Consider the following 26,112-nt stretch of genomic DNA (forward strand, 5'->3'; position numbering starts at 1 on the left):
GTTGCCACAGTGGATCAACTGTTTCCATTTCTTCCTGTCCTCTGCATCTTGCTCTGTCACACCAACCACCTGCATGTCCTCTCTCACCACATCCATAAACCTTATCTTAGGCTTCCTCTTTTCCTATTACCTGGCAGCTTCATTCTTTGCATCTTTTTCCCAATATACTCTGCATTCCTCCTCGGCACATGTCCAAACCAATGTAAACTTGCCTCTCTGGCTTTGTCTCCAAACCTTCCAACCTGGGCTGATCCTCTGATATACTTATTCCTAATCCTGTCCATCCTCATCACATCCAGTGCAAATCTTAACATCTTCAACTCTGCCACATCAAGCTCTGACTCCTGCCTTTTTGTCAATAACACTGTCACCAACCCATATAACATAGCTGGTCTCACTACTCTCTTGTAGACCTTCCCTTTCACTCTTACTGGTACTCATCTGTCACAAATCACTCCTGACACTCTTCTCTACCAACTCCATCCTGCCTGTACCCTCTTCTTGTTTAATAAATAGCACGAAACATGACCTTTCTGGTACACTTGGACCACTTTCAGTCTTCAGTCAAGGTTTTTGCCCAAGGAATGGAAGATGGCTACTCTCATTCCCTTGTGAAAAGGAGGCCCAACCACTGATCTGGGCAACTACATACCAATAAGTCTTACCAGCCTCATATGCAAGGCCATGGAAAGAATCATCATGTACATGATAAACAGTGACATAGGTAACCTGCAAATTCTGGTCCCCTCACAGTTCGGCTTTGTTAAAGGAATGTCATGCTTATTAAATCTGGTGGACTTTTTTGAGAGGGTCACCAAAGCATTGGATGAAGGTAAGACTTTGCACATAGCTTACCTCAACCTAGCCGAGGCTTTGATAGAATACACCACTCAGGCATTATAGACAAGCTCACTAATTTAGGTCTTAACCATTTTATCACCCACTGGTTAACCAACTTGCTCACTGATAGTACCAGGAGGTCCAAAGAGATGATGCCAGCCCTACCAAGAGATCAATCTCTGTCAAAGTCCATCAGAACTTAGTACTCATCTCACTCCTTTCTGGCATCTATTTCCCTGAAATGGATGCAAATGCTGAAGATTTATGGCTAAGTTTGCAGATGATTGCAAGCTGGTGGTTATCATCGGCTCCCCTGCAGACACTAGCATTCTTCAAGAAGGTTGATCTCTGACTAACAAATCGTGCCAAAGCCATGGTCTTAAACTCAATGCTAAGAAATGTATAATTGCACCCTTTGGGAAGTCAACCATCCTGGCTAATTGCCTTGTTGATAATACACCCCTAGGGGTTGACATAACAGTTAAGGTATTTACCTTAAGGACACACGGTATAGGGTTTGATTCTCACCTTTGAAAGCATGGTTAGGATTAAAAAGATCCCATAGTGTCATTAGCCCAGTAATTACTTTATGACTTTACTAGAAAGCTCACCCAGACTCTGTCAAAACTTGCTGTGAAGGAAATGTTAGTTTGTTTGTGCTTTCTTGTATTTTGTATTGCTTTATTTCCTTCTTTCATATTGTGATTTATTTTCTTTACACTGTGTCTTACTTGTAGTCTGCTTTTAAGTGCATGTTTGAACAAGAAAAGAGACCACAGCTGTCTCTCGTGTGAGTCACACAGGAATTACATTTTTTCTCTCCTTCCTACCCTGGTGCTGTTGTGTTTTTTAACTTGAACTGTTTTTCTAGTTGCCTGCCCCTTACGTTAATTTGACCACATATCTCCTTCCCTCTCCTCTTTCATTGGATATTGTGAATAACCACAAAATTATAAATTTGTGAAATGACTTCCCTAAAACTATTTAAATTTACTGGCCATCCCCCTGTATTCTATAGTACTAAAATACAAAGTGTCCATCCCCTTCCAATCTATCCTGCTCTTTTAAAATTAGTGGCTATTCACTTAGATAGCTAAAGCATAAGTTACCTACTCTTTCACATCTAATTGCTTACTGCACACTGCAGCTCTTAGGTTATTAACACATTTTTCCATCTTACATTTAAAATCTGGAACATCTACTGCAAGACCAGCAATTACTGGAGAGCCCACATTCTGCCTCTCAGTAGTCATCCAGGGATTAGTGATTCTGTTTTGTTTCTGGTGAAATAAGGATTATAAGGACATTATTTCCTGGGGAATGATGATCACTGGAAAGCCTAATAACTGCTTCATAGGTGACAGCTTGGAATTTGTACTTATATTTTTCTCCTGGAGAGAGAAGGAGAAGAGTGCATAGATTCCTGAAGGCTTCTGGTTGTGAAGTGAGTGTCTGTGCTTGACCGTCCTGATTGGTCTGGTTGCTATTCATTGCATCTACCAGGTAAACGCAACAACAAACCTACAGACACTTACATCATCTGGGACGAGACTGTGCATCACCAAACAGGCTGTGGCCTGCTTCTCATCTTAGATCAGTGTTACTGTTTTGCTCTGGTCAGAGAAGAAGCAAAGGAGCGTTGTATCCCCACAGAAGGAAGCTGTGGTGAGACCAACACTAGCTCAGGCAGTAGCCATTCAGGTGACTCCCCTCTTTTCATCATTCCTGACAAGCTACCCTAGAGAATCCGGACATCTGTATGGTCACTGAGACATGGTTTAAAGCCACGGAGAGCACACCGACAGTGCAAGGTTATAATGCTTTCCAAACATTTAGACCAGCTACTACACAGACAGAGACTAAACATAGAGGTGTCTCAGTTTACATAAAAAATAAATAAACATCAAGGTTGGTCAAATAGTCAATCCACTTGAGCTTCTTCACATTCAAATCACCATAGGCAAAAAAACACTTCTGTAAAAGCTATAGGTCCCCATCTATGAGCCAGGAACCAATACTATTTATTTAAACTTATTGGAAACACTCACCGTCCAACCAAATACCATATGCATGGGCGATTGTAATTACCCCAGTATTAACTGAGAATCATATACGACATCAAATGTACAGGCACAGAGATTTCTGGATTTTTCTTAACACAAACTCCCTGGACCAGATTGTGAATACACCAACCAGGTGTGCAACCATACTGGATCTGTTCCTCACTAATATGAGAGAGTGAGGCATACCCCAACTGTAATGTCTTCCCTGGTAAGTCAGATCACAGAATGGTCTCCTTTACTGTAAAAATAAAACCTGGACCCCCATCTAAACCTGAAACATTCAGGAACTAATCTAATGCTATCTTCATACTATTAAGTGATAGCTTGGCAGAATTTCAAGCCCCAATAAACCCTGAGAACACTGCTGCCTATGCAGACCTGTTCACAGAAACCATATACAAGCATGCAAATAGCTGCACAGATGCAGCTGTACCCACCAGGAAGAAGTACAGAACTAACTCAAAAAACTAGTCACTCTGGTGGAATCACATCATCAACAGCTTGTATAACAAAAGAAAGAACATCATGGCAAAAATTAGGAGGTGCAGCACCCAGCAGGATGAAAGCACTCTCAGCAAATTAAACAAACAATTCAGAGGACAAATAAAGTCTACCAAAGCCAAATCTGAAGTAAATGTGGGTCCCAGGCCAAGGACAAGCCCAAGGCATTATTTAGCTATGCCTGCAACCTCAAAGGCAATACACAGTTGTATGTAGAGCTCATTGTAAATGGAATCTCCTATACTGAGGCAGAAGACATAGCAAACCTACTGGCTGACAAATTCGGGTCTAACTTTACACCCCCCAACCTTCTCTCAGGAAATACCATCAAATATAACTCCCCCTGCTATCACTAGGGAACAGATCCTTAATGTTCTCTCTAAGCCCATGAACACTTAATCAGTGGGCCCGGAAAATATCCCAGGATGCCTTCTAAATAGCACGAAACATGACCTATCCGGACCTCTGGAATTGCTATTTAAATATAGCCTCCAAACAGGCTTCATGCCTCATTCATGAAGAACAGCAACAGTCATCCCTCTGCACCAAGGTGGGACATCTACAGACCCTGGAAACTACAGACCCATAAGCCTCACTAGTCTCATATGTAAAGCCCTGTAAAGAATTTACATGGAAATGATCAGTAATGACATAGGGAATCTCCAGACACTGGACCTAAGCCAGTTTGGTTTCATCAAGGGCAGGTCTTGCCTACTCATCCTGGTGGACTTCTTTGAGAAGGTCACCAAACTAATGGATGAGAGCAAAATGGTTCATACTGCCTCCCTTGACCTGGCCAAAGCATTTGACACAATACTCCACTTGGGCATTGTTTACAAACTTAAGAGGTTAGGTATAAACCTTATGTCACCCGGTGGATAGCTAGCTGGCTCACAGACAGGACCCAGGAAGTTAGAGTTGGGGAGTCTACCAGGCCAGTCACAAGTGGAGTCCCTCAGGGATCAGTCCTGGATTGCTCTTTTTGACATTTGCTTTTCTGAAGTCAAGGCCAATGCCATTGGCCTCTGGCTGACCAAATTTGGTGATGATTGCAAATTAGGAGCTGTCACTGAATCACCCACTGACACAAATGTTCTTTAGGAAGGGATGACACAGACAGACTGGTGTTAGAGCCAAAGGACTAAAACTAAATGTCAAGAAATGTATAATAGTGTCCTTTTGGAAGTCGGGCACCACTGATAACTATCATATTGACAACATACCCCTAAGAGTTGACCAAGTAGTCAGGGACTTTGGGACAAACACACACACAGTAATCTAGCCTTTGACCATCATGTGCCTACAGCAGTGAGGAAATCATTCTATGTTGTGCAACTTATAAACAAAGGTATGTCCCCTATGTGCAAGGAAGTCATTGTTCCACTGTATTAGGCATTCATCAGACTTATTGAGTACAATGCACCCATTGGTATGTACCTAACCAGGCATATCCAACAATTGGAACATCCACAGAGGTTCCTCACTAAAAGAATACAGGGCATAAGTAACATGTCCTGTGCAGACCACCTCAAGGCCCTATCCCTGTATTCTGTCTCCTACAGGCTGTTTTGGAAGATCTGTGCCTGGCATACAAGGCATTGTTAGACCCCACTCTGAAGGATCTCCTGCATATCATTAAAACAAACAGCAACAGAATTACCCATTCTAAAGAGTTAAACCTTGCCTGTGATATAAATAGGGCATGCTGAAGAGACAAGTATTTATTCCAGAGACTACCCCCACTGTGGAATAGGCTTCCCATTCATGCAAAGCTGAGTTTCTCCCTAACCCAATTCAAGTGTAACTTGAAATGTTGGATGGGGTACAGTAAATTCATCCATGGTTTGGCACCTGTGTCTCTAATGGACACAAACAGCCTATAAATGGTTCATCTCCCAGGGCCCTGCTTGTAAATGTTTCACCTCTCATGCCCCCGCTCAGTCTTATAAAGGGTACCAGAACTTGTTGGAGGTTTTGGATGCATGACTAGACTTAAAATGGCCTTTGTGGTTGTTAACCTAGTGAACAGCTATGAACCTAAGAGTTGACCCAGTGGTTAGGGGTCTGGGTACACACATAGACAGTAGCCTTACCTTCGATCACCATGTAGCCACAGTGGTGAGGAAATCCTTTTATGTTGTGAACTTATAAGGAAGAGTATGGCATCTAGGTCCTAGGAGGTCATTATCCTACTGTACTCCACCTTTATCAGACCAGTCATAGAGTACAATTCTCCCTTTGGTATCTACCTAACAAGGCATATGCAGCAACTGGAGTGAACTCAGAGGTTCCCTACAAAAAGAATACAAAGTGTGACAAACCTGCCTGATGCAGAGTGCCTTAAAGACCTTTCCCTCTACTCACTCTCCTATAGATTGCTGTGAGGTGATCTATCCCTGGCTTACAAGACATCTGCAAACCCCACACTTATGAATTTCCTACATTTTCATAATTCAAAGAGTACCCGAAAGGTTTAGTGACCTGAATTTTGTCTGTGACTTAAACAGAACAGGGTCTATATTGAATGTCTGAACATTCAAAATTTTAAGTCTCATATGGTTGACACCATATGACCTGATTTCTGAATGTTAGTACGTTGTAACGAAGATCTCTGTACAGCATGGAATGGTAAGATTTCCCTTTTTTGCACTGTAGTGCAATCTTGGAGTTGGTATATTTAAAGAGCAGGGGGTGTGGGGGGTGCAGGTTGGCTCGCCCCCCTGCTTAGAGCATTCAGGTAGATGTTTTGTGTAGTTTATTTATTTTTTTTATTAGATCTTCGAACATTTGAAAGTTCGATCATATGGTGTGGACCATATGACAGTCGAACTTTCAAACGTTTGATTATCTAATATAGACCCAACAGTATATGCTGGGGAGATAGATATGTGTCTCAGACTGTGGAACATGCTTCATATCCATGTGAAGCTGAGTGCTTCTATTACCCAGTTAAGCAAAACCTAGACAAGTGGATGGGAAATAGGAAATTTACACTGGGCCTGGTATCCATGTCCTTTATGGCAGAGGTAAATTATAAATGTCTGGCCTTCAATGTCTTATTCAAACACAGGACATCATTATTATTTCAGGAAAACTTGGCTGGGCTTAAAAGGCCTCCCCCAGGTCATTAGCCTAGTAACAGTCTATGAATCTAAGAAACTTACTGAATTTTAAATGTCAGTATTTACAGGACCAACTGTCCTAGGAAATGGCATCCAATTTTTATAGGTATATTTAGAATGCTGAATGTAAAGTTACCTTTTCAGTTAGCAAGCAGAGGCCTGTACTGTTCACATTTTCAGTAAGAGGTATGCAGTCTATAATGTTTACAATACTGATACTTAATCAATGCACAGATATACATAAGAATGTGTTTTAAAATAAGATGTAAATGAGAAGAATGAATGAACACCAGAATATATATCAGTTTGGGTAGTCAAGTGCTGAGGATATGTAATGGGTCTGTAAGCTTTCTGTCAAATGAAGCTAGGTAAGCTATTGGGCTGCTAACATACACATCCCTAGGTTTGAGAATGCAGTTCTTGTGCTGGTGCCTGCTTCTCTCATTTAATAAACCTATTCATTAGCCAGCCATGAATAACATGCATCAATTCATTTTAGCTATCCTAACTTTGACGTTACTACATTTGGAACAATGTTCACAGCAGCTTCTTAAGTTGATTATAGCAACTTATTTCTGCCCTTTGTGGTCCACATTGTAAAGTGTTCTGTCCTTAAGATGACTGTCAGTTCCTGATTGTGGAAGAAAGTGGTTTAAACAAAGTTGCTCTGACTATTTGGAATAATTTTCCAATAAATGTTAGGAATGAATACAGTGTGTTGCAATTTAAGGCACTGATGAAAGAGTGCCCTGTTGATTATAGGCTCATAGCTGTACACTAAGCTAATGACTACTATGACCTTTATAAATCTAGCTGTGCAACACAACCCATTTGTGCCCCTCTGTATCATGGGCATTTATTAGGAGGGAATATGTCAGGAAGTTTCTTGAGGTTAATTGGGATGGGGGTATGTTAGTTTGGGCATTACTGTCTGCCTCTGTCTATCAGAGACATGGTGGCCAGACCTGGGGTGAATTTAAGACTTTCCATCCATTAATTAAGGTTACATTTACATAGGGTCAGGTATGGACTCTGCTTCACATGGATGGGGAGCCTATTCCAAAGCATGGGGAACCTCTGAAACAAGTATCTGTCTCAACATGTCTTATTTATGTCAAAAGCAAAATTTAAATAATTTGATCTAGTGGTTCTGATGCTGTTCATTTTGTGTATATGCAGACCTCTCTGTATCAAGTACAATTTCCCTTAAGACCACACAAGGCACACACTCAGCCCAGGGTCTGCATTTCTCTATATCTTTCTCCTTGCAGATCCCCAATAAGACTCCCATCTGGTACAGCTGTAGGGTTAGGTCCTCAGCCGAGTGTCCAAGCCAAGTCCTCCAGCACCCTCTCTGTGAACCCAGCGCTTCTTGTCCCTGCCCCAAGTAGCTGATACACACACTCTTTGAGATTTAATTTTCACACAAACACACACACACACACACACACACACACACACACACACACACACACACACACACACACACACACACACACACACACACACACACACACACACCGAGGAAAGGCTGGTGCAGATTATTCTCTCTACCAACTTTGCCTAGACTATAAGGTAGATTCAGTGCCACCAGTCAGTTACTATAAGGCTCTTAAAAGGGTATCTAATTATGCTAAGTGAAGTTAATATTAATACAAATGGTAATGTTAACCAAACAGCAAGTCTTTCAGGAGTGGACAGAGTTATCCCCAAATAAATATGTGCAAATACTCTCAAAGCTTAAAAGTTTTCTAAAAAGGACCAGCCACAATGAAAAGTTTAAATATATTTAATAATGAATAATAAAAGAACAAGAAAATACTAAATATATATTTACAGTAAACCACAGAGTTTGAATCACAGGAAATATTGAAAATAACATTGATGGACAGACTCATTACAAATAAAAAAACTATCTCTAAACTAAGCTTCACTATATTCCTGACTGAATCTAGGAAAATTACAATTCACTAATAACGTACATAATAGAGCAAGGCACATTGAAATATGTGAGCAGTGTTTCTATTCAGGTTCCCCCAAAACAGAATACTCAAATATTACTCCCTGTAAAATATAATATCTTAGATGACTTGCAGAATGACCTCATCTGGTCACCTGACTCTAGGTTCTTACAGTATCCCCCTTTGAAACTGTGATAGGAATTTAGCATAGATGGCTACAATACACATCTAAATGTTTATGGTAGTGCCTGGGGCTTGCCCTCTATTTACTGAGCTAATGAGCAAAGGCTTCTTCCAGACCCTCCATCTCTGGTCCTATTTAGCACAGTGGGGTAACATTTTAATGGTTTAACAGCTCATTTACATTTCCTTTATTTTTCTTAAAGTAAGGTTGATGGTTAACCTCTGCTGTCCCAGTATCCTCTATTAGAACATATACATTTAATTCAGTCACAATAATACAGATACATTTCTATTCATTCCAGCATGGTGCACTGTTGATACATTTTAACACAAGCAAACCTCACAAATAACCGAAAAGCGCAGAACTTCCAAACAAAGAAAAAATGCAGTTGTAGGCACTGTTCTCCAGTAACAATAAAGGTTTTCCTCTTAATAAAACGTGGAAACTCAGTTTCGATAAATTCAAAGTCCAAGTCCAACAGACCACTCGGTAAAATGTTTCAAGACACCAATTTATTTGACAAAAAAAAACAGATTAAGCGCTTTCATCTCCCATATGGAGACTTCATCAGAATCTGTTACACATACAAATCTTCAGTTTAAATACATCTAAGTAAAACACACTTAATTCATCTTGACTTCTAATAGGCTGGCCATTAATTGACACTAATTAACATTGAGGTAATGCTGAACCAAACCTTTGGTAATTTACACTTGAATATAATACAAAGTTGTAGAAGTTCATAGGAATTCATGATCTTAACATTTCATAATTTTGTTTACAACTTATATAAATATTGTAAAAATTAAATATAAGTAAAATCATCAAAAAAATTGTGACAGGAATGCTCATTTCTTATTAATACATTAATTTGGTGTATAAATACCGATAAATGTATAAAAAAATATAAAAATGTATATAAAATGTATATAAAATATATATAGTATAAAAATATTGTATGTTAAAACCACATTTATTCTTGTACCTTAAATAGTGTTGAACAACTATATTTTAAGGTACACCCTTAATAAAATAAAATATATTATATGTACATACTCCATAAGGAGTAAATCTGAATATTTTATTTATTTATTTATTTTCATAAGTTACAACAGTTGACCATCTATCGATGTCTCTTTGGGTCATCAGCGAGAATCTTAAGGGCTGGGTTGATAGATATGTGGTCATTCAATCCATAATTTCCACATACATCAACCTTAACTGCCAAACCATCTCCCTAAATTCCAGTTTGGTTTCCCAGTCCCCCCTCTCTCTTGCTTCACCACCTCTTCCAATATCCAAAATTTAAAATCTGCATCTCTACATATAAGGGTATGTCTAAATGAGGCATTGTTGTCGTTCATTTTGATAATATCTCTGTTGTGTTTATATATACGTGCCCTTAAATTATGTTCAGTTTTCCCTGTGTAGTATTTCAGACATTTCTTACAGTAACACAGATATACCACCCCTTTTGTTTAACAACTGTAGTATTTACTACCTATCAATTTCAAATTTATATTTGGTAGTTCCAATTCTTTAGTATCTGCCATAAAAACACATTGTGCACACCGACCACATCTAAAAGTACCATATTTACTACTTGATCCACTTGGAATGTTTTTCTTTTTCTCAAATATATTTTTCAAATTTCTGTTCTTCCTAAAAGCATATCTAAGTGGTAATTGGAAAACATCTGTCTTATTAGGCATTTCACTAAACATTCCCCATGCATCGTTGATGTATTTTTTAATCCATCTGACACCATTAAAATGTGTCAAAACCAAAAAAGGAAGTCTCTCTTCCTCATCTTTTCTGGTACTGAATGTATTTTCTACCCCAATAGTACCTGTATTTGTTAGTAGGGGTTTGTATAGTGTATCCAATCTATCTATTACAACTTTTTTGTTAGATTCAATCATGTGGTCAGGATATCCCCTTTCCTTGAACATATTGTGTAGTATTTCCATTTCTTCCATCAGTTCTATTTTGTCAGAAGTCATTCTAGCTACTCTAATCATTTGTCCTTTTATTATATTCATTTTTGAGTGGTAGGGATGATCACTCTTAAAATATAAAAAAGAATTCGAGTAACATTCCTTCCGAAAAATTCTGGATTAGAATTTTTTATTTATTCTATCTTTTGTCAATTTAACATCCAAATAATGTATTTCTTCTGAGTCTAAATCGTAAGTAAACTCAAGAAATTCCGTACTCTAATTAATGTGTGTAATAAAATTATTAATTTCATCTTCGGGTCCGTCCCACAAAATAAATATATCGTCCAAGAATCTATAATAGCCTACAATATGTTTGTAAAAAGTAGAACTAAAGACAAAATGTTTTTCCCAGAATAACATTATAATGTTTGCGTAAATGGGGGCACAGGCAGATCCCATGGCAGCCCCATCTGTTTGGTGGTATAAATCTCCTTGAAAATAAATGTAGTTATACTTCAAAACAAGTTCCATATTTTCCATAACTAGCTTAAAATCATCAGGTGTAAGAATTTTCATCTCCACTATCATATTTTTCAAACCATTCCAACCCAATTTGGAGTGGAATGACCGAAAATAAATCTCTCACATCAATTGTCAAAAAAACCTCACAAATACCTTTCCAGCACAAGAATCTGTACAAATCAGTTTGGTATACAAATGACATGTCATTATTTATAAAGTTCCAGCTAGCTGTGCTAGCACAAGTCATACATCCACTGCCATACTTCCCTAGTATGGCTGGCAGTACCTCTTATCACAGCCAGGAATGGATCACCTCTCTTTAACCTGTAGGAAACAGAGTGTACAGACAGGTCTTTAAGGTAATCCACACAGGACAATGTATTTATAGCCTGGATTCTTCTGGTTAGGCACATTTGTGGGTGTTCCAACTGTTCCATATATCGGGTCAGGTACATGCCAAAAGGGACATTTTACCCGATGATGGGTGTAATAAGGGCCAGATAAAGTGGTACTGTGACTTCCTTGTAACTGGATGCTATGCCCTTACTTATAACATGGGCTTAATATACAAAATCTCACATCACAATTACTTGGTCATGAGAGCGGTTAAATTACAGGTCAGATACTGACATTTACAGAATGCATATACTCAAGCTGCTCAGTTTAGGAACAAGTGTGAAAGTTTCACACCCAAACATTACTGTTCTTGCTCTAAAGTCACTGCAGCTCAGAAAAAGAGATATCATGGATGGGCAGTATAATGCCTGTCTTGCTCTTTCTACTAGATAAATTAACCTCAGACCACCTAGAATTCACCAGTCAATGAGTATATAAATTATGCTGTACAAAGACGTGAGCAATGAAATTATAAATAATTGCCAGCTGAAGCAGACATATCTTGAGCAAATGATGATCAAGCTCGGGAGATTAAGCAAACAAATGCAGGTGTATATCGCTTACTCAGCAAGAACCCTAGCACTCCTATTAAGGGCTGTGGCAAAAGGGCCCTGTTTACATGATGGAGAAATAGTATATACAGAGATGCATTATCTGCAATGCAAAAATACTTAATTATTGTCTAATTTGCATGTCTCTGAATTGCAGTTCACTAGTGCAAGTGCAGATCAAGCCTTTCCCATGGTTAACAACACTGTTGGCCAGTGCATCACATTGGCACAGGCACCCCCCATTCACTCTCTCACACATATATACATACATACACACAGTAAAAAATACACATGAACTATGCACCTTTAATTATCCTTGAGTTCACAGAGTGTTGCTGATGTCTCCTCTTGGATTTTCACTGCCCTCATAAATCATGAATGATTATGGCAGACAAAGTTTCAGAGTTCATAGCCTTCAGTAACTGTATTTTAATGCAAAATCTATCATGCTAGCAACTTTCTAATTTTGTTAGAGTAATAACTGAATGCCATCCCTGACTGTGTGTCTGTGGCTGAGAGGTATTTTTAAATGTGCCTGTTCCTCTTCCTTGTAACTCATGAACCATTGCAGGCATTGAATAATGCCAGAGATCCTTTTAATTAATAACATTAAAAAAAGCCAGTCTAAATTGCCATTTAGAGTAGCATATTAATTTTGTTGTTTCTGTGTCATGGGTGCAGGGTTCAACCCCCCCCCACCTTTAATTTTATTTCTCATTATTAGCCCCATGTTATCCCTGGTGTCCAGTGGTAGCACAGAGGACCAATACCTTTCTGGGAGGTGGGAAGGGGTAGTGTTGAATCTTTTTAGTACCCTATAAGATGATCTAGTTAAAGTATCCCTGTTACCTCCCTGACCAACATTATCTTTCTGTTTTTCTTTGTTTTTTTTTAATATGTGCCCTTAAAGCATGCTGTTAAAGAGTTTTCCATGGCATCTATTGCTCTCCCCCATCCACAGAATAATAAAGTAGTATCTCTGGTGTCTAATGCCCCTCACTCCATGTATTAGCAAAGAAGTATCCCTGGTGAGTAGTGCCCCCACCAGTAATGTTGTAAGACTAGCTCATTAGCCTAAAAAAGTGTGCAGGTATGACAGCCACCACCTCCATCACCCCACACACATTCAGTACACAAACACACACACAGATATGCACACACACACACACACACACACACACACACACACACACACACACACACACACACACACACACACACACACACACACACACACACACACACACACACACACACACACGCACACACACGCATGCACACACACACACACACACACACACACACACACACACACACACACACACACACACACAGCTCCCTCCTCCACCCAATGGTACTCATGAACCAGTCACTCATTCAACCACACACACACACATATGCATATTTACCATATCCCCCTCAGCAACCTCCTACTGTGATCCACCAAGCAGAGAGACACACACACAGACACGCATGCAGTCCCTCACATGCACACACAGACCCCATAACACTACCTGAGTGATAAACTTCCCAAAGCATATCTCTGTTAGAATGGATGAACATGGACTTTTAACCATGTGCATTGTCATGAGCAGCAGAAGCAGCTGTAGTAATTTGTGTAGTTATATGATTCTCCTAATCACTTGCCTGCATAAATCCCTTACTGTAGGCAGCTCCAGGGTATACCACACAGCAAATTAGCATATTCATGTCCACCAGAATGCCTCATTAAGCTTGGCTGTAGAGACAGCTCACCATGGAGCTGTACATCTGCATACTACTAAAGCACTGTGGTACAATTGTCCCTGAATGAGGAAAGGTTACCGTGAGTTGTGAATTTGGCTCACAGTCTGCAAAGGTCATTGTTATTTTTAACACACAAACTGAAGCTCTCTGCAAGCCACCAGTGCACCTTGTTTGTTTGTTTGTGTCTTTTGGCTTTTCCCGGTTAGGGGTCACCACAGCGGAACTCCGGTCCGCTAATGATTGGCAGTTGATTTTTTACGTACCGGCTTGCCAGGCCTGATGCACAACCTTCAACGAAGGTACGCCCATTCATGCATGTCTCCACGCAGAAGACGCTCTAGCTGAGAATCGAACCGGACAGCGTCTTACTGTGAGGCGACAACGCTACCGCAGCACCACAACCGCGGGTACCAGTGTACCTTGTTATAATGTAAAAAGTTTTCATATAGCTATGAACTCAACCTGTCATGTGCTCCATAATAACCTGAGGACAATGACAGTCTGCATTTCCTTTAAATTAGTATTACTAACCTTTTTCTCATCACATGCCAAATGTAACTGTAATAAAAGACAGACAAACATAACTGCATGAAACCTAAATGATTAAATCACTATATAACTTTGTAAAGGCTCTCAAACACATTAATTCAGCAATTATATCAGCATGAAAATCACTGTTTAAGTCTTCAAAGTCACATACACAAAATTATCTCCTGTATTTTTATTTTATTTGAATTAAATTTCTTAACTAGGGTAGAACTCCAATCTTGATGGATCATTTTCTGAATAAAACCAGGATAGCATTGATAAAAAGAGCTATACAAAACAAGATAAATTTTAAAATTCCATACAAATAATACTGCAATATACAGAGGATCACTGAAGGCAATAATATTCACAATATATTCAATTATGTCTTATAGGAAAGGAAGGAAGGTATGTAGTATTGCTAAGGGCTAATAGGATTAGTAAGCTGCAATTAAAATAAAGACAGAGAAGAAAGTATAGTTTGTTAAGTATGGGTTTAGGAATATGTTGTTATTTTAATGTAAACAAGGAGTAGTGCGTGTTAATTAGCCGGAAGGAGTTTTAAGAAGGAAGTAGCAGAGTTTGTATATGTAGGGTTCATGATGTAGTCTTGTCAATATTTGTGTCAGGCCTAACTGGAAGGAGTGGTGGTGTGATGCTCTTGTTTCTATAACATTTACTCTATTTGTGGCTTATTATAAAGGATCTTTTTAAGAGGGTGAAGGGATGACAGTTTCATGCTGACTTCAGCTTTACATCATCCACAACCATCCGCAGACGTAGTCACAGTAAACTAACAATTGAGATTCTCTCCATCATTTGCTACTTTCATCTGCCATATTAATTGCCTATTTTCACTACTTATTTTGTGATGGTTATCATCAGACAACACTGTACTTTTGCACTTGGATGAAGAATACCATTTCTCATTGACAGAGAGGTAGAAGAAATAAGAACCAGTATACCTCCACTGAAATACAGCACAATTTCAATATTCTGAGGTTGTATTATTTATTATATTATTCTCCTATTAAAGAATTAAACCACTTTTGTTTTCTGTATTGTACATTGAATATTTTTGAAAATATTCTCTCACCTTTGATGACTAGTGGGTCCAAGGACTGGAATGTCTTTTTCTTCCTACTTTTGCAGCAGTGTGCAGTGGTATCTTACTGATGTGTAGGCTTATATTTATGCCTCCTAATTTACTCCTCTTGACTCTCTTCTGATAAACAATACAGGAAACAGGAAAGGCCTCTAATCTCCACTGAGGTACTTCTTGCACAAAAGGGCCATGTTACGTGCTCCTTACTAACATTGCCTGCTCCCATCCAGCAGTACTGCATTCTGTACCCATTCAAAAATGGGGATCAGAGAGATGTTCCAATACCTTAAATATGTGCCAGGATATATACTTCTTAAATTATAGCACATTGCATTTAAAAAATATTATTTTCTCTTCTTTTTCAAACCTTTTTATAACATCCCAACAACTAACCCTTCAGTGACTGCAAAAGGTTTTATATATATGTGTGTGAGTGTGAGAGTGTGTGTGTGTGTGTGTGTGTGTGTGTGTGTGTGTGTGTGTGTGTGTGTGTGTGTGTTTGTGTGTGTGTTTGTGTATATAAGTCTACTTTAGATCAATGAATTAACCTTTCACTGAAACTCAAAACTGTGAGACGACTTCAACGAAACTCTATTTCTAAAATTCTCGGATCACTGACACAGTGTTACAGGGTAAAAAGTCACTTGGCCACCAGGGGAAATGAACTACATGGAACAAATTTAAACACATGCAAGTGGGGGGTGTCACCCCCCCACCTCCCCATATGGGGGCTACACCCCTCATATAGCCTCCTTAACTAAATATACCAACTCCGAGATCACACTAGAGTGGGGAAAAGGGCAAAGTTGACCCTGGTGGCCAAGCGGTTCTTTATCCTGTAGCACTGTGTTAGTGATCCGAAGCTTTGTAGAAATGGACTTTCTTTGAAGTCGCACTACATGCCTGAGCTTTGGTGAAAGGTAAATTCGTTGAGCTAAATAGACCCATATGTGTATATATATATATATATATATAGCTAGATAGATTGATATCTGCTATATCATTGATCCTACCTTGTACTTACTGCATCTCTCACTGTTATATAAACATTTATCTTTGATGTTTTACTGTCATGTAGTACTTCTTGTTTTACATTGTGGTATTGTCTCCATGATTAGGTGTGACTGCCTTCTACTATTTAATATACTACATTATGCTACTGTTGTTCTCAGTTTAACATGTAACTCCTAGGCTGTGAAATGAGGCCTTTTTGGATAAGCTCACTAACCCAGTCAACAAACTTAATTAATACCTTCAACAGAGCCGTAGTCATGTGGAGAATATGCTAGATATTGGTACATAGTATTGCTCTTTAGCATAGCTAGTAGTCATTAAGAACACTCACTCACACTCAACAAAATGCCGAGGCAGCCTTTCATACTGCATTAGTATTATATTATATATAATAAATATTACATCAAATGCACCCCAAGCTTACATAGCAAAGAGAAATCAACTGCTGAGCCACACAGACTTGGAAGCCCTATATGTCTTTTCACCAGTACTTTGTATACTCATCCTTTATTTAGCCATTTCCATATGTACTTTTTGTCAACTTGAATTTTAAATTCAAGCTCAGAACACCTCCAGTACTTATGAGTGTCAATGTAATTTAACTTGTACTTATTAAAAAGAGATCCTTTTTCTGTTGCAGGAAATTCCACTCTCTGAAGTTCTTGAAGTTAAGTCCGTGACAGGTAACACAAAATTCCAAGATGAAACTAGGCCACACTGTTTTGAGATTATTACAGACAGCATGGTATACTTTGTGGGAGAAAGAGGCCACAACTCAGAGTATAATTTGACTGGATCTGAAGCAGATGTAATACAGGCTTGGGAGAGAGCAATTCGTCAGGCTCTTATGCCAGTCACGCCACAGTCCAGTGTTACGACCTTACCAGCTCAAAATTTAGACGAACGTGAGTATTCTCTATTTTATCCTAATATTTACTACATACATCATTAATCCTGTCTTAAAATGGTATTAACACTACAACACTTATTTGCTGTTTCCAGTTTGAGAAATTTTCAACTTCAGTTAACTAAGAAAGTTTGAAGCCGATTACAAGCAGGCTATAGTATGATTAGTTTGAATGATATTGCGCTATTAGTTCAAATATAAGAGTTTCCATTTCACATAGACAACAATTTCCAGGCACACTAACAACTGCTTGCAATTTGAAAAGTCGAACAATTAGATACACTATTCAGGTAAGCAAGAAACTAATACTTACCCAATGTTTAGGTTACTTGCAGCAACTGTGTAAGTAATGATTAATTATTCTAGCCAAGGTCAGTATATTAAACAGTTTCCAACTTTACTGTCATCCATCTGCCAAAATATGCAGAAAATAATACATTGCTTTGCTTTGTTTTTTAATTAGTTTTCTTGACACCCATTCCTGATATGATCAACAGGTTTGCTTGTTTTTCTCCGAGAAGACAGGAACGTAATTGATTAAAATGATATGCACAAGTCCAAAAAGTGAGTGCAAATGGAAATAAAGACAGATCATAGACTTTGTAACCAATTGCCTAAATTGCCGTTATGCTGCACTTTTTCAGTCATACCTGTGCCATATATATTTTTATTATATTTGAAAGAAGTAATCATTAGATTCATCAATTTACCCCACGCTTTGAAACAAGCAAGCAAAAGTCCTGTAACAGAAGTGTAAAAGTCTTATTCAGAAACACTTTGGTAAATGCTGAAATGTGTACACAATGACATTTACAATTTTCCCTTTATCAGTGTATCACATAATCATTAATCATCACTGAAACACTATATAGCAATATTTTAGCACAGGAGTTCAAGGATATGTAGGTATATACAAGCTTAGCAATGTATCGTCATAAAATATCAATGAAATACAATATAGCAATATTTTAGCATAGCAATTCAAGGATGCATAGGCATACACAGGCTTAGCAATGTATAATTATAAATTATCACTAAAATTAAATATAGCAATATTTTAGCACATTGTATATACCTATGATCCTTGAATCACTGAAATCAATATAGCAATATTTTACCACAGAGATTCAGGGATGCATAGGTATATACAAGCTTAGCAATGTATAGTCATAAGTTATCACTGAAATACAATATATAATATTTTAGCACAATGATTCAAGGATACAAAGGTATACACAAACTTAGGAATATACTCACGTCAGGTAGCCATACTCTACTAGAGATGGACACACATTTTGGTGTAACGCTACTTCAACATAATGTACATAGAAAACAGTTTTTCTTGTGCAAAATATTGGCTTATAAGTAGCCACTGGCCACATTTTCTTCAGAAGTAATAAGTAAGGATTAAACTAATAAAGCAGAACTCTTTCAGCAGATCAGTAAAGAACTGTTAAGAAAAAATAAATTTAAATAATGGATTTATTTTTAACTTGTATTTTTTTAGATTTGTATTTACCTTAGTTGCCTTTTACTGTTTAGTTCTGGGCTATGCAGCTCTGTAGACTAATCTATATGTTTTGGTGCCTTAGTACTGGAAGTTGTGTTAGAGGTGCAGTTTACCAAAAGTGTAACCCTCACTTTTTTAAAATAAAACTGCACTGAGTGAACTGAAATTAAGTGAAAAAACAGGCAAAATATGGAGATGGTAAGATAATACAAATGCATTTACAACCTCCTATACTAATGCATCAGAGGAGTTATGTAAAATTATCTGCAAGAAAAAAAACAGAAATACTTCAGCACACTGAATCAAGAATTCATATATAGGCAGTTATACAAGAAAATGGAGGTGGAACCAAGGCCAGTAGCAAAAACTGGATTGTGTAGAGTGGCTGCAACAGATGGTAAAAGATGCCCTACATCAAAACAAAAAGAAGAGAAAGAAAAGGGTATAAGAGCAGCCAGGAGAAGATGTTTGATGGAAAGAGAGTGAAGGTGAGAGTAAAAAAAAAAAAGAAGGGAGAGAAAAATAGAGAAATGATTAGAGAAATTTTGCAATGAAGGAAATATACAGGAAATGGCTGGAAAGACACAGTACAGTCAGATATCAAGCCGGAATGAAGGAAATATACAGAAAATGGCTGGAAAGATACAGTACAGTCAGATATCAAGCCGGAATGAAGGAAATATACAGGAAATGGCTGGAAAGATACAGTACAATCAGATATCAAGCCAGAATGAAGGAAGTATACAGGAAATGGCTGGAAAGATACAGTACAGTCAGATATCAAGCCAGAATGAAGGAAATATACAGGAAATGGCTGGAAAGATACAATACAGTCAGATATCAAGCCAGAATGAAGGAAATATACAGGAAATGGCTGGAAAGATACAGTACAGTCAGATATCAAGCCGGAATGAAGGAAATATACAGAAAATGGCTGGAAAGATACAATACAGTCAGATATCAAGCCAGAATGAAGGAAATATACAAGAAATGGCTGGAAAGATACAGTACAGTCAGATATCAAGCCAGAATGAAGGAAATATACAGGAAATGGCTGGAAAGATACAATACAGTCAGATATCAAGCCAGAATGAAGGAAATATACAGGAAATGGCTGGAAAGATACACTACAGTCAGATATCAAGCCAGAATGAAGGAAATATACAGGAAATGGCTGGAAAGATACAGTACAGTCAAATATCAAGCCAGAATGAAGGAAATATACAGAAAATGGCTGGAAAGATACAATACAGTCAGATATCAAGCCAGAATGAAGGAAATATACAGGAAATGGCTGGAAAGATACAGTACAGTCAGATATCAAGCCAGAATGAAGGAAATATACAGGAAATGGCTGGAAAGATACAATACAGTCAGATATCAAGCCAGAATGAAGGAAATATACAGGAAATGGCTGGAAAGATACAGTACAGTCAGATATCAAGCCAGAATGAAGGAAATATACAGAAAATGGCTGGAAAGATACAATACAGTCAGATATCAAGCCAGAATGAAGGAAATATACAGGAAATGGCTGGAAAGATACAATACAGTCAGATATCAAGCCAGAATGAAGGAAATATACAGGAAATGGCTGGAAAGATACAGTACAGTCAGATATCAAGCCGGAATGAAGGAAATATACAGAAAATGGCTGGAAAGATACAATACAGTCAGATATCAAGCCAGAATTAAGGAAATATACAGGAAATGGCTGGAAAGATACAGTACAGTCAGATATCAAGCCAGAATGAAGGAAATATACAGGAAATGGCTGGAAAGCTACAGTACAGTCAGATATCAAGCCAGACATTGAACTGAAAACTTTGGAGAAGACAGAGTGGAAGTAGAAAGAAAGGAGGAGGGGTACACTAAGTAGAATAAGATACTAAGATATTGCTATGGAAGACTGAAGACCTTAGAAGGAAAGCTTGGATAGTTGGGGATATATACAAAGGATGGCCAGATGATACAAATAGTGCTGGAACAAGGAATGTTTGCTGAGTATTGTATGGACTTGTTTGCCAGTAAGATTGTGATGGAAGGGGATTTATTGGCCAGAAGGAGAAACTGTTGGATGAGGGGGGGGTGGGAAGGACCAAACAAATCGATAGGAAGAGGGGAAGTAATGGAGGCCATAAGACATCTTAAAATTGGAAAGGCAGGTGGACCGGATGGCTTCCTAACATTATTTTTAAGAAAGTGTAATTGCAGGTGAATAAAAATATTTAATGAGATCTTGGAAGAAGGCAGGATAACAGGAATGATGGAAGAGGTGCAAGACATTTTTTTTTTTATATTAAGCAGAATGCCATCCTGGAAGATGTACGTAATTATAGACCAATATCATTGTATAATGTTGATGTGAAACTCTCCACAAAACAGCAAGATTAGAAAAGGTGTTTTCATGAATAATAGGAGAAGAATAGATAGGCTATGTAAAAGGGAGGTCCTCAACCGATTATTATTATAATGCATTATTAAATTTTTTGGTATGGGCTTAAATGGATGACAAAAGGAAGGCAGGAATAGCTCTGATGGATTTACAAAATGCTTGTGAATGTGTGTGTCATGGAAATTTATGTATAAAGAGAAACAGAGTAGGTGGTGGGCAATGACAGATATACTCAGGGAGTAGCTGCCATGCATAGGCCCCCCCTGGATAAAATTATTTGTAAATGGTGGGTTGTCAGACAAAATAGAAATAGACGGAGGTACCTGAGAGGGATGCCTCCTGTTACCAGGATTATTCCTAATGGTAACTGAATGACTGGTACATTGATGTAAAGAAATAAGGGGGAAACATGTAGGCAAGGGTAATAAAAGTAATGTCTTCTTGTTTGCTAATGACTCTATGCTAGCATTAGTGAAAGCAGAAAAACAATTTACACATATTTTGCAAATTTTCAGAGCATACAGGTAAGACGCAGGGTTAGAATATCATCTAGAGAAGTGAGTAGTAATTTGAATTGGGAGTAAGCAGGGTGGAATACTAAAAGGGAAAAATACAAGGAGGAGAGAAAAATTTGGGCTTGAAGCTTTTCCAAGAAGTTGAGTTGGTCAGCAGGCTGAACTGGTAGGAATTGAGGGGGAGGAAAGGTATAATGTTAGATAACTAAGTAGGACATTTTTAAATAGCACTGTAAGAGAAATAGATCAGATATGTATCAGATTTACATGGGGAGAGAAAAGGGGATGAACAGCAAAGGACAGATTACAAATAGATTGAAAGTAAGAAGGACAGATAGCAATGGATATCAAATGGTATATAACAGTGATAAATCTAACTCACAGATTAAGGAGTTGAGAAGTGAAAGGAGGAGAACTGATTTGGTGAGATGATGTAAATAAACTGAAACATATAAGTTTGTACCAAGAAATCAAACAAAGGGTAGACAGGGAAGTTAAGTATTTATTTAGAATAAAATCTATAAAAGGTATATGGATGGAAAGATTAGGTACATTCTGGGAGGGGAAGCCAGAGGGCATAGAAAGTTGACTAGGGCAGTGGGAGATGACAGGCATTAGTGTAGCGAAGCATTTGAAAGGAGAGGTAGTTGAAAGTTAAACCTGTTTTGAAGAAATTCAGTAAAAATATGCAGCAGATGTACTAGTAATGGAGGGCTTCTTGCAAAGTTCATACAGAAGATGAAGAAAAGGAATTATACATGGAGAAATAAAAGGAAATGTGAAAATATTAAAAAGTTTGATAAACGGACAGATTGGTAGGATAGGGAGAATATACAAGAGTTTGGGAGAAAATTATAAATATAAAGAAGAATGCATAATGATATATAGATATTCTATAAAGGAGAGTTTTAAACAACAAAATCCTGAATCCAAAATACTGAAACTGCCATTAACAAGATGTACCTCCTATATGAGGAAATTCCAACATGCTTTAAAAAGTTGCTTGTCTTCTTCGGTTATTCTGATAATATCAGTGTTATTTGATTATTTTATACATAGTTCAGTTCAGTTAAACAAGTCTGACCATATTAGTTCAGTTAATTGTCGTGGGATGATCTTATCTACAACTTTTCTGAAAAAAGGAAGTGAAAGGGATAATTGTGAATGATACAGAGATTACAGTTGACTGCACTGATTTTTCAAATTGTGAAGTAGTTGAAAACAAAAATGTGATGTACATTTGGTCAAATGATGTTAAGATTGCATTAGATGTGATTGTGCATAAATTGTCATAACTTTAAACATAGAATGCAAAGCCAAAGGCCTATGGGATGAAACTGACTACAGAGAAGACAGCTGTCACAGCAGCAAATGGGAGAAATCAGAAAAAGCTGAAAATTGAGTTAGAAGGGAAAGTAGTGGAACTTATTAGTAGCTTGCTTGAATGGGACAGTTAAAGAGAACAGAAGTCTGAATGATGAAGTCAAACCTAGAATCATAGGGCTTCTGCCAACTTGTACATAGTGCCAATGGTAGTATGTGACAGAAGAATGGCAAATAAGCTTAAAAGTGAGGGGCACAAAACAGTGTTGAATTCAGAACATTAAATGTTAAAGAAGCCTGGGGAGTGAAGGCAGAGTAGCTGAGGAAGATAGAGGTGTTGGAGATGAAATGACTGAGATGGGTGACGGATGCAAACTGTGGGACAGATGAAGCAATTGTGACGTTACAACAGAGGCCAAGGCAGTTCCAGTAAAGAAGGTCAAAGAAAACAGATTATGGAGGTTCAGTCACATGTGTAGGAAGATGATTTTGTGAAGATTTGAGATAAACAGGAAGAAGGCAAGAAAAAGCAAGCACATGCAGCAAAATTCTGTATGGATTGTGTGCAAGAAGAACTGAGACAGTAAGGCGTGACTTTTGAAGGTAAGAGAGTGGTGCTGAATCAAGAGAGGTGGCAACAGATGGTGCAACAGCCCCAAACCAATGTGGAACATGGGGAAAAATGGTGTCATTAATGATGATGATTTCCAACATGTTAGTGAAGTATAAAAGAAAATTAGCTCAGAACAGTTGTGGCATTTTGTAAGTCCAATACAAAGCCATGTTACCTGTGGGACAGAGGAGTGACCATGAAATACAGACTATCGACACTGACAAATAGTTTACACCGAGCAACAGCTGGTTCCTCTGGAGGATTAGACTCAAAGAAGAAGCCCGAACGTGAATCCAGTGTTTGAGGGTGGAAGATTCAGATAGTGTGAGGTTGGCAAATGCTAAAGTGCCTTCTTGGACATTTTTTATAAAATCTATGGGAGCACAGAAAGCTTGCTGACTGCTACTGACTACTGACTACTGCTGAACTGCTGTCTGGAAGCCTAGTAAAGTTTAATACATGGTATAAAAAGAATATGCTGTCTGGCAAATTGGCAGCCTGAGAAAAAAATGTACAACAGAAGGTCTCCCAGTATATGTGCATCATCATATTTCGGAAATCACCTTGTTGCAGAGATTTGAGTTTACAGAAGACATTAAATTGTGTCATAGATGCAGAATTATGTGTATGTCATTAATAAAAATACAACATGATGAAATGATATACAGTAACACTAAAACAACTCTTAGCCCTCTGTAAAAATTGTATTAAGAGGGTTAAATAATGAAAGAAATTGGAAGATTTTTCTTAACTGTGTATTGCTTTTGACTGGCTTTTACATTATTAATTACTTTATTTTAATGGACATTTTTTGGGTTTCACTGTATATAATGATGTTCATTATTACTTCCTGTATCATTTTATTACTCTTGAGAAATATTTTAATGACATGTCCTTTCATCCTAATAAATTGTTTGCTTTGCCACAATACATTTGGATAGACTATTACTTTGTATTATATTCTTCTAGTTTGTGGGGTATATTTTCATTCTGTGTGGAGTCTGCATGTCCTCCCCACGGTTGGGTGGGCATTCGAAAGACATGCATAAATGGGCGTGCCCTTCGTTGAAGGTTGATCCTTGAGCTGGCACCTCGGTATTCATGAAAATCTACTGCCAATCATTAGTGGACCGGAGTTCCGCTGTGGCGACCCCTAACCGGGAAAAGCCAAAAGACAAACAACAACAACAACATTTTCATTCACTGCTGTGTGTAAGGTATTTTATTCAGCGAGAATGCAGATATGCAGAAGGTGTTAATCAGCTGTTGGCTGTTTATTAGGATTTCCAATCCACTGCATTATAAGATGGAGGAAAAGGCCTCTCTACAAAATGCCGAACTTGGACTAGATAAGGTTGAGTTCAACTAGGTGAATCAGCACTTCTTGATCATGGTTTTCCATAGGAAATCATTGGCGGTGCATTTTCAGTCTGTAGTGCCAGTAAGTTCTTTCTTTTTGTCCGATCAGAGAGTTGTTCTATGTAAGTTTGGGGGAGGGCATGTCGAGATTATCCCCTGCAAAAGTGCTTTAATTTTTGTCTGCTTAAATGGCTATCCCATTGTTTTGCCCAGTTGTAACTTCATCCAGATGTAACTCAATGAATCATGGGAGAAATGCATCTGTGTGACCTGTTAACCAATCAGCCCATGGAATGCAGATGATGTAATGACATACAAGGTGATGAAGAAAAAAGGGGCTGTGTTTTCCAGTTTTCTTTTGACCAAATATGACCGTATGATTGACTGGCTTGTCCTGAATAATTAACCATAATGATGTTTTTGAACAATTGGATGTTGCTAAAATCCTGAACCCATTCATCCATCCATACATCCATCCATTCAGAACCCCTTTTTCCCATTTTTACACATGGGGTTAAGATCAATAGTGACAACCATGAAGAGCCATTTCTGAATTGTGCTCCATTATTTGACAGTTTATTAATGGGAATTTATTGCAGAATTAAAACAATGGCCACTGAGATGAAGTTTATAATTCATGCTACCTTAAACCTTTATTGTATGGATTGTTTTCTTACCCAATGAGTTTATGAGAATAGATGCTATGGAGGACAGGAACAGACTGAGTATAGGCTGTGGGACAGGTACTTACAGACACTCCATTGTTATTTTGTTGTCATGATTATAGACCCTCAAGACACTACAAATACAATGGGAGAAAGATATGGAAGTGGAGATTATGGATATTGAGATGGACATTAAACTGGTTTGTTATTTAAAAATTATTTTTATTATATGGATATTTTTATATGATAGCAAAAATGCACACCCTTATGTAAACAGTAGTCATCATGCAAGAAATAATAAGATAAACCTTTTGTAAATGGCTAATTTTAATTTGTTGTAGCATTTTCTATA

At 38.0% G+C, this 26,112-nt stretch overlaps 1 protein-coding gene across 1 annotated transcript in view; it reads left to right on the forward strand.

Annotated features, from left to right (window-relative positions):
• The window catches only part of LOC122805670 (serine/threonine-protein kinase D3-like), a 1,097,474-nt gene that overhangs the window by 936,524 nt on the left and 134,838 nt on the right, over positions 1 to 26,112 (forward strand). The window contains exon 10 of the mRNA XM_044075994.1: positions 17,114 to 17,378. Within this exon, the coding sequence (XP_043931929.1) occupies positions 17,114 to 17,378 (265 nt within the window). The remainder of the gene's footprint in view (positions 1 to 17,113; positions 17,379 to 26,112) is intronic.

Source organism: Protopterus annectens, chromosome 6.part1 (assembly GCF_019279795.1).
Source record: "Protopterus annectens isolate FY-2018-M chromosome 6.part1, PAN1.0, whole genome shotgun sequence".
NCBI lineage: Eukaryota > Metazoa > Chordata > Ceratodontiformes > Protopteridae > Protopterus > Protopterus annectens.